Consider the following 9,369-nt stretch of genomic DNA (forward strand, 5'->3'; position numbering starts at 1 on the left):
GTATTCAGATAATTGTTATTGTGTAGAGATAAGTTCTTTAAATCTCTTAATGCAAGGATGTAGAGGTAAATTCTTTAAAAGGGGATCTAGAAAAAATAAAACTTATTACAATATGGAGTATCTTTATGACTAAATAGAGGTTATTTTTATCTAGAGCATCACTATAGAAAAATCTTACTATATCTATTAAAAATAAAATTTGAATGACAATCCAAAAATTTATTTAAAAAAAAAAAAACTCTCATCATGAGGCCAAAGGTTGATTATTAAGCCACAACACTTAATTACAACCGATTTTGTCAACACAACAAACATTAAAATTAAAGAATCTTCTCATTCATTGCATATTCGCATTGCACGCTAAAATCAATTTATAATTAAAATGACAATTAAAAGAACAACTAAAAATTAAAACGACGAACTCACAAGCAAGTGTGAACACTCTTAAAATTGCAATGCATCAATGTGTCCATAAACTTTGAGGCATCAAATCAAATCTATTTAATTATGGTCTATTCCTATAATTTTGAGATGATAGATTTTATATCATTGTCTTTCAAAAAATATCATATTTCAACATTTAACATTACAAAGTTATGTAAAAGTCTATTACAATAATAATAATAATAATAATAAAAACAATGATAAATTTCCTAAATTTTTTTATTTCAAATAATATGTTATTAATTGAGTAATTATTAATTCTTTATATGATCTAAATAAATTAATTATATTACTTTTTCAACTAGTTAACGAATGTTACATCATTTCTATTTTTATTTTTATTTTTTGAGGATAAACAATTTAGAAGTACACCATCACTCCAATAAGGCAAGAACAAATATTGCCCATTCAATTCATGTTCGTTCACTCAATAATCAATATCACACTCTGACACTTCATGTCGTAAGTGTAAACGCTCCATATTATCATTGCCATCATTTTGAATCCCAATAACATAACGAAATTCTGTTTTTATAAAAACTATACAATAAATTCGGGAAAAAATTACAAAAATGAAAGGATAAATGGATGTGGAAGATAGGAAGGAAATGTATACAAGTCCCAACAAACCGAAATAGCAGTTATGGCATAAAACAAAAATTGACATATCTTATTTTAATTTAATTTTTTTTGGGGGTAATTTTTTAAATAAATAAAATAAAAACTATAAAAAAATTTCAGAAAAAATATTAAATTAGAATTTAGAAACACACACGCACACAAACAAAAACAAAAACAAAAACAAAAACATTATGCTTTTGCTCAAGTCATCTTACGTTAGCTGTCGTTCTTCCCCATTTTTAACGTCTTCACTTTATTACACTTTCATCTCTCTCTCTCTCTACAAGCCCATTGACAAAAACCAAACAGTTCTGCTCTTCTCTCTTTGATAATTTTGATCATTTTATCAAAAGCCCTGATTTTAAATTTCTTTTTTTTTTTAATCTGAATTCTCACTAAAATTTCTGTCTTTGTAGAATTTTTCCATTTCTAGCCAACATTTGCAAATGGGTATCTACTGATAGGACTTTGTTGATCAGAACAAGATAGTTTTGTGTTGTTTGTTTGTTTTGCTGTTAGATTTTAGTGAGAGTTTACAAAATCAAAGAAGAAAAATCAAAACTTTATAATTTAGCTTGAACAGTTCTTTTAGTTTTTTGTTGAATTTATATCATAGTTTTAAACTTTTGTGCCTTTGTGTGTTGTGGGGTTGAGTGATTCTGAGATTTTGATCCAATGGCTGCGGTTGCTGACATGCCCGGTGATGCAGCGGCTGCCAACAACACCAACAATAGCAAAAACAATAACTTGGAAACAAAAAAATCAGAATCAGAATTCACTGTGCAAAAGCTGGTTGATATGTTCACAAAGTTGAATCCTTTGGCCAAGGAATTTTTCCCTTCTTATTATCACCAGCACACTGATCATCACTTTTCTGTCATCAACAACAATTTTGCTGATGATAATAAACAATCGGCCATTGACAATTTCAACAATAACCGCAGGGTAGTACACTCTTACTGATCATGTTCATTTTTATTTTCACGACATTGTTCTTGTCAAAAGCTTTGTCCTTTTTGTTTGTTTTTGTCTAGTTCTTTTATTATTTGATGATGGGTTTTGCTTAATTTTTGTTTATGTTCTCTGGATTGTGTGATTTTTTTTTTTGGGTCTTTTGGGGAAAAATGGGGTTTCGGGGTGTCTAGGATACTTCATTTCTCTGTTGGTTTGTGATCAACATGAGAATCCATGCGTTATTTTATTTTATTTTTCTTGTGCCATTGTTGATTTAGACTTCATTGAATTTTTTTTTTTAAGTTTTGACTTTTATTATGCCATTAATTATGTACCCTTCATTGATGAATTTTTGGGTTCAATTGTCTTAAGAGTTTGATTAATATGGTTTGACTCATGTATATAAAGTTTATTTTGGAGTTAAGTTGGAGTTCTTGGGATTTTCTTTAATAATTTGTACCTGTGGCTATGGCGGTTCATCTGTTAGCTGATCTTGGGTTTGCTCATGGAGTTTGTCAGTGTTTTGTCTTTGGGTTAATTGATATATATTTAATCTTCCTTGCTTTACACATTTGTAATCATTGTGGAGTCTTTGTATTAGTCAAATTTATTGGCTGATATTTTAATTTTGTGTCGGTTGAATCGGCAGTTCATTGATATTCAAGTGTCATTTCCGCTCTTTTATCTATTTGTTTTCTACTTAACTATGGTTGTTGAAATTTTGAATTTTTATATTTCTCTTTTTAGAGAAGAAACAATTTTAACCAGGGGAGGAAGAGGTTGAGTGGGAGAGCTTTTAGAGCTCAACGAGAAGATAGTGTTAGACGTACGGTATATGTGTCTGATATTGATCAGAATGTAAGTTGCTACTATAACATTTTGTTGCTACTTCAATGCCTTAAATATAATTAGATTTATCTTGTTTGACATTTTGATTCCAATGGGGGATCACCACTGCCTTTTTTCTTTGTCAGATAACTGAAGAGAGGCTTGCTGGATTATTCAGTAGTTGCGGACAAGTAAGGTTTACTATTTATAGTATTATCACTTAGTCTTTTCTATTAGTTGTTTTGTGGATGGTTATGTCCATGCTTGATGGAATTCAAATCTGGAATATCCATTTTTTATTTTTTAAACTGGTCTATCTCTGAAAATGTATAGACAGTGTTTGACTTTGCTGATGTGTTTTTGTTATTTGTATTCATTTGTTTCTAAAGAATGGGAACTCAGATATGTAACTGCTTAGTTGTCGAATAATGGTCAAAAGCGTTTTGGTCCATCTGTTTATTCTTGCTTTGGCGTTTTTCGTATTTGAGTCTCTTTTAACTTGTTTTTTGTTAAAATATCTCGAAAATCAATAGCACTTCAGGTTTTAGAGTGTATCGATGCGTAACGTCAATGTACTTTCTTCAACATGAGGCTTTCTTCTAGACCGTCTCAAGCTTGTCAGCTTTAATTTGGGAATATTCCTCTGGCCTCTGGGGACATTGCTGTGCCTGGAAAACGACACTGCAAACTGAAGGGTTCAGGACAATTTTAATATTAGAGGCTCTCATGTTATCTACTGGTGGGCCTAGGCTTATTTACTGGAGTAACATTGAATAGCAAGATTAAGATTTAAGGTCTGAATCGATTGAGCATTAACACATTTTTGGTTTTGAATTAATGGAACATGCTTGCTGGGTTTCCGAAAGGATTGTAGCTGAGAACAGTAACAGGTTTGGATTTTGGATACTAGTTTTATGATAGATATTGGATGGTTAGGTTGTAGGATCAGAATTTGTTAATTTACTACAACAAGGATTTTTAACATTAGTTGATGGGAAGAAGAATTAACCTTAGAAATCTCTTTCATATAATTGTCATAGTTGATGTGATAATGGGGTATATAATAAGAAGGGATTTGATTACTAGTTGATGCAAGGAAGTTTGAGTTTCTAGTACTACAATTTAAAGATTAACAAAGATTCAAATAAGGAAAGTTTAATTTGCGGCTAGATGATGGATTAAAGTTAGCTTTAAATTTTACATGTCATATATTGTGATGCTCTGGCAAAAATGGTGCACCTAAACTACATGCATTGAACCGGTACACAATCTATTGCTTTGCATTATATCTCTTTTTGCTGTTTCTGCAACTATGCTTATGCAAATGCACTTCATGAAGAGTGTAATGCTTGTACTTGTGCTGCAGTTGCCTTAAAAACAATGCTTATTTCCTTGTTTAAATATGTTTTTGTATCCAAATGCCCGGTACAGTTGCTTTTATGATGTAATAATCGAATATTTAATTTGCCATTATTGAAGTGTTTTTCGGATTTTGTATTTTAAGGTTGTTGATTGCCGAGTATGTGGTGATCCACATTCAGTTCTTCGTTTTGCATTCGTGGAATTTGCTGATGAGCGTAAGTCAATTTTGCCTGAAAATATGTTATTGATTTTTCTGGAAACTCCAATTCATATCTTACCTTTTGCATGAAATTTATGTCCTCAGATGGGGCAAGGGCAGCTTTAAACCTGGGAGGGACAATGCTGGGATACTATCCAGTTAGGGTCTTACCTTCAAAAACTGCAATTCTTCCTGTGAATCCGACATTTCTTCCTAGGGTATGAATGATATATTCTTTTTCCATTCTTATGATACATTAATTTGTATTATACTTTCGACTGCTTGTTTGCTCTGTTTTTACCATTATTATGAGATTTTAATCTAGGTTGGTTTTCCCTCTATGATTGTTTTTTTCCCTTTTTCTTTTTAATATTTGTAACTAAATGCAGTCTGAAGATGAAAGGGAAATGTGTAGCCGAACTGTCTATTGTACAAATATCGACAAGAAGGTAATACTACTTTTCCTCGTTTATAATGTTGATTGTTGACCCCTTTTTGTGTTTCATCTGTTGCCTGCATAACTGGTCACTATGCGTAATCTGCTCTGCCTTTTTGGTGGAATAACTTCTGAGTACCCCATATTTTCTCTGAAATGTTTTGTTTTAATTGCAGGTTCCTCAAGCTGAAGTCAAACAGTTCTTTGAAGCAGCCTGTGGCGGCGAGGTCAGAACATTGCCATGCATGATCATTCTTTTTCATTTTCTTTTGTTTATTTAATTATTTTTTAGTCGTATGAGAAAGAAGATGGATGTAAGGAGCTCTTTAATTAGTATGTTATCTTTTTCATTTACAGGTTACTCGTCTGAGACTTTTAGGAGATCATGTGCACTCAACTCGTATAGCTTTTGTTGAGTTTGCTGTGGTAGGTATTAGTGAATAGTTGCATTATGTTTGAATATTTTTATGATGTCTTATGCATTGTTTTGGCTCTTGCTTTAATCTTTTTATTTGTGTATTCAGTAGTGTTTGCATTATTATCAATAATGCGCTGTGTCAACTGCATATCTGCATAATGTGGTTTTACATTGGAATGTGCAAACTAACCGAACTGAAATGAAACCGAAAAGCAGAACTGAAATAGTAGGTTTAATTCGGTTATGAAATTTGTTTTCAAATTGGAAAACTGAACACTTCAGTTCTAGTTCTAATTTTGCTTTTTCAAAACCGAACTGCACTGGTATTATTTTCTTTTACCAATTTCAACACCTAGCATTTATTTATTGGCAATTTATGTTATTTACTCTCACGTATACCTCATTGCAGCCTACCTATTTAAAACAAAAAATTCCATAAAAATCCTAATTTCATCTCCTCCAAAGACAACCCTCATACTGCTTTAAAGGGCAGTTGGAGAGCTTAGTGTTGCCCTTTAATGGTGAAGTTGCGTCATTATTGCTTATGGCAAATTGATGTTTCCATTAAATCTATTTGACAACTTATAAAAATGTTTGATTATCAGACTGCGCTTTTTTATTCAAGTGGTTGGGTAACTGGCATTAAATCTAATGTAAGATCTTTTGGAGTTGGCTTGCTCTATTAAGTTGTTTTATGTGATAAGATATTTATTTGATGTCCTCAGTAATGTTTGTTATTTAAGGCGGGCAATTAGTCATTATTTCCTGGCTATGGTTTTTGGTGATTTCCTTCTTTTTGGAGTTTTATTGGCATGTACAGTTTTGTAAATACCTAGTCTGGTTAGTGTAATTGGATTAGTGATTAATTCTTTAGTCAACTTATTCACACATGCTTTAGTATATGAGATTTTTGGCTAAGGATGATAAAATTCAACATATTGGGTTTGACTTAGGCGCTAGCATGAATGAATGGCCAGTTTTTCTGGCAGGAAGGTTCTTAGAGAATTGTGGAAGTTGCTGGAGAATTTAAAGATTGCCAATCTCAGTGGAAGAGTAAATATAATATAAAGAATTGAGCAAAATGATGATTTTACTTCACTCTTAACAATTGTGGCCATATATAGAGAACTCAGAGAAACTAAGGATGGGGAAAAACTCATTCTGGAGCTGAAATAAAATCAGTGGTTCTTTTATGACAGCAAATATATGATCAATTAGGAATTGTTCATATCTTCTCAGATGAAGTTCATGGACGACTTTTAGAATTTGTAAGTATCTGTTTCCTGTCATTAGACTTCAGAATGATGTAGGGATTTAGCATAAACTGCAACTGCTTCAGTTTGATTCATGCAACATGAGTCTCTTTCTGTATTTTTAAAACTGAAACGATAATATTTGGCCAAGATCTTAGAAATTCTATGTTCTTTGGCGAACTTATTCTGGATGCTCATTAGGAAAGTAAAGGGACAAGAGGTCTAGAGAATAGAAATTATTTAGTTTAGATTCTCATAGGAGTTCAAGCGGGTTTACAGATTTGATCAAGTAAAGTGTTCCGTGATTACTTTTACACTGTAGTGGGTAATAAAGCAGATAGGGCTTTGCAATTGAGATTGAATAGAATCTGTGACAACATTGCAAATTTTTCTGTAGAAGATTATTTCTAATTCCATGGAACGCCAATTATATGGCTGAAGTCATGCTACCAATTGCTGCCTTATTTTCTTTATCTTGTTATTGCTTGCACGTTTTTAGATTCCTGGTCTTTATTTTCCGAAGCGTACTCGTCATTGATTTGTCACTTATGGTGCGTTTACTTCATGAGATGTGAATGGGGTGGAATGGGAATGGACTGGGAATGAGAATTAGCTGGAATGGGAATGAGGAATGGGAATGAGATTCCAATGTTTACTTGGCAAAAATAAATGGGAATGGGAATGTGCTGAAATGCCATTGATGTATTTACTTGGCAAAATAAATGAGAATGAGGAATAAGAATGAGAATCAATTTACCAAAATATTCATAGTATTAAATAATGTAATTTTCATTAACTAGATATATGTATAAATATTATTATAAAAATGATATTAATTTTTTTTTTGCTAAGAAACAAAGATTAAATATAACTTATAAAAAAAATTAATATAACTTATTAATTTTATTTTTTTTCATTAATATCATTTTTTTATAAAAATGATATTAATGAAAAAATTAAAATTAATAATAATAATAATAAATGTTAATAATGATAATAATAATAACAATAATTAATAATAACTAAAATAATAAAGTTAATAAAATTTAATAATAATAATAATAATAATAATAATGACATTTAAAATAATAAAATTAATTGTGATTTGATTCAGGAAATATAAAAAAATTAAAGGGATATAAAAGTCAGTTCAGGAAATAGGAATCCCCATTTCCAACCCCCCGGGAGTGTGATTCCCATTAGTTATTCCTAAATTGTATGGGACCCACACATTTTATTCTTATTCCTAGATTACATTTTGTCAAGTAAACATGAGTTTCATTCTCATTCCTTCATTCCCATTTCCTAAACCCTCAAGTAAATACACCATTAGTCTTTTAAAAGACTAATGGTGAGTTTTGCCAAGTAAACATGAGTTTCATTCTCATTCTTTCATTCTCATTTCCTAAACCCTCAAGTAAACACACCATTAGTCTTTTGAAAGAAATCTGGTAGTTATTAAGAAGAAGAAGGAATATTCTAGATGTAAAAAGGAAACTATCCTACTTTTAAGTCCTTCTATTTGTCTAATTAATGCCAAGGTTCATGCTATGATGTTTGCTTGTCAATGTACCCAAATATTTGCAGAAACATTTGTGCACATGGTAAATAATCCAGTAGCTTAATAATAAGTTGATGAGGATAGGATGCCTTTTTGCATAATGCTCCTGATCATGCTGTCTGATTATATTTTGTATCATGACAATGAAACATTCTCCTGCAGTACCCAGCTGATACTTGTGTTTGCATGAACAGGCCGAAAGTGCAATCCTTGCGCTGAACTGTAGTGGAATGGTCCTGGGATCTCAGCCCATCAGGTGTGGTTTCCTTTAACACTTGCCATTAATAGGATGCATCTGTATATAAATGATCCCATCAGATTCTGATGCTACCATATTCTACACCTTGAATTTACCAGGGTCAGTCCATCAAAGACACCTGTGAGGCCTCGAGTTACTCGTCCGGCAATGCATTAGCTGATCATCAGAGCCTTAAGTACCATGGATGGCATTGGGCACTTTCTCAGTCGAGACAATTCCTTGTGTTCACAGGGGGCAGTGAAACTTCCCTTTGTTTCCTTATTTCCATCTTTTCCGTCGCAATGTTAACTTTTTTCTGTGACTGAAACTATGGAGACCCGCTTCAAACTGAAGTTTTTTTACAAGACTGTCTCAGTTTTTGACAACCTTTTTTCTTTATCCTTATTCTATCCTTTTTGTTTTGACAATATCACTAGTTTTAACTTCAAAATTTCTGCTACTTCAGTTTCTTTTGTTGTGGTTGTGGTTGTGGTTATATAGCCTCTGCACTGCATTACACCAAAGGCTACACATCCCAGGTGACTTAAATTTTTGAGAAAGTCTTTAGGCGAGATTGTTCCCATCACATTGTTATGCGATCATTATGTCACATTTTGTCACATATATGCTAATAAATTTATAATGATTTTGAAATCCTTATAAATATCTAAAAGGTGGATGGTTGTATGATGACGTGGTTGGGATGATTTCACATCTAGACTTTCTCGAAAAGCTGTAAAATCTTATTTTTATATAGGATTAATTAAAATATATTTTGAACACTATTACTTTATGCACCTAGTAAGTGAAAATCCGAAATATCACACCCCTTTTAATTTTTCATAAATTATCCTCAACTAAACTCTAATACTTTTTTTTTCCCACTCATACACTCATAATTATAATCATGAACCAATGTCTATTTTTTCCATGTACAAGTTTAATATTTCCTTTAGTATTATTTGTCACAAGTCATACACAACTAGTGGGTTATTGAAAATTTTCCAAGTTCTTTCACAGTGACATGTAGGTCCAACTTGAAAGCTTCTTGTTTC

At 31.8% G+C, this 9,369-nt stretch overlaps 1 protein-coding gene across 2 annotated transcripts; it reads left to right on the top strand.

Annotated features, from left to right (window-relative positions):
* Positions 1–1,240: 1,240 nt before the first annotated feature.
* Positions 1,241–8,765, top strand: LOC18046013 (polyadenylate-binding protein-interacting protein 9). Of its 2 annotated transcripts, none has more exons than XM_024189880.1 (10): positions 1,241–2,010; positions 2,767–2,877; positions 2,994–3,038; positions 4,352–4,424; positions 4,514–4,626; positions 4,798–4,857; positions 5,021–5,071; positions 5,202–5,270; positions 8,239–8,332; positions 8,434–8,765. In XM_024189880.1, exons 1-9 carry the CDS (start codon positions 1,741–1,743, stop codon positions 8,293–8,295), a joined length of 849 nt encoding a protein of 282 aa, XP_024045648.1. In that variant the 5' UTR covers positions 1,241–1,740; the 3' UTR covers positions 8,296–8,332; positions 8,434–8,765. The 2 variants fall into 2 exon arrangements, with proteins under 2 accessions (XP_024045648.1, XP_006442241.1); XM_006442178.2 differs by having other exon boundaries at positions 8,271–8,332.
* Positions 8,766–9,369: the final 604 nt, after the last annotated feature.

Source organism: Citrus clementina, unplaced genomic scaffold (assembly GCF_000493195.1).
Source record: "Citrus clementina cultivar Clemenules unplaced genomic scaffold, Citrus_clementina_v1.0 scaffold_3, whole genome shotgun sequence".
Classification (NCBI taxonomy): domain Eukaryota; kingdom Viridiplantae; phylum Streptophyta; class Magnoliopsida; order Sapindales; family Rutaceae; genus Citrus; species Citrus x clementina.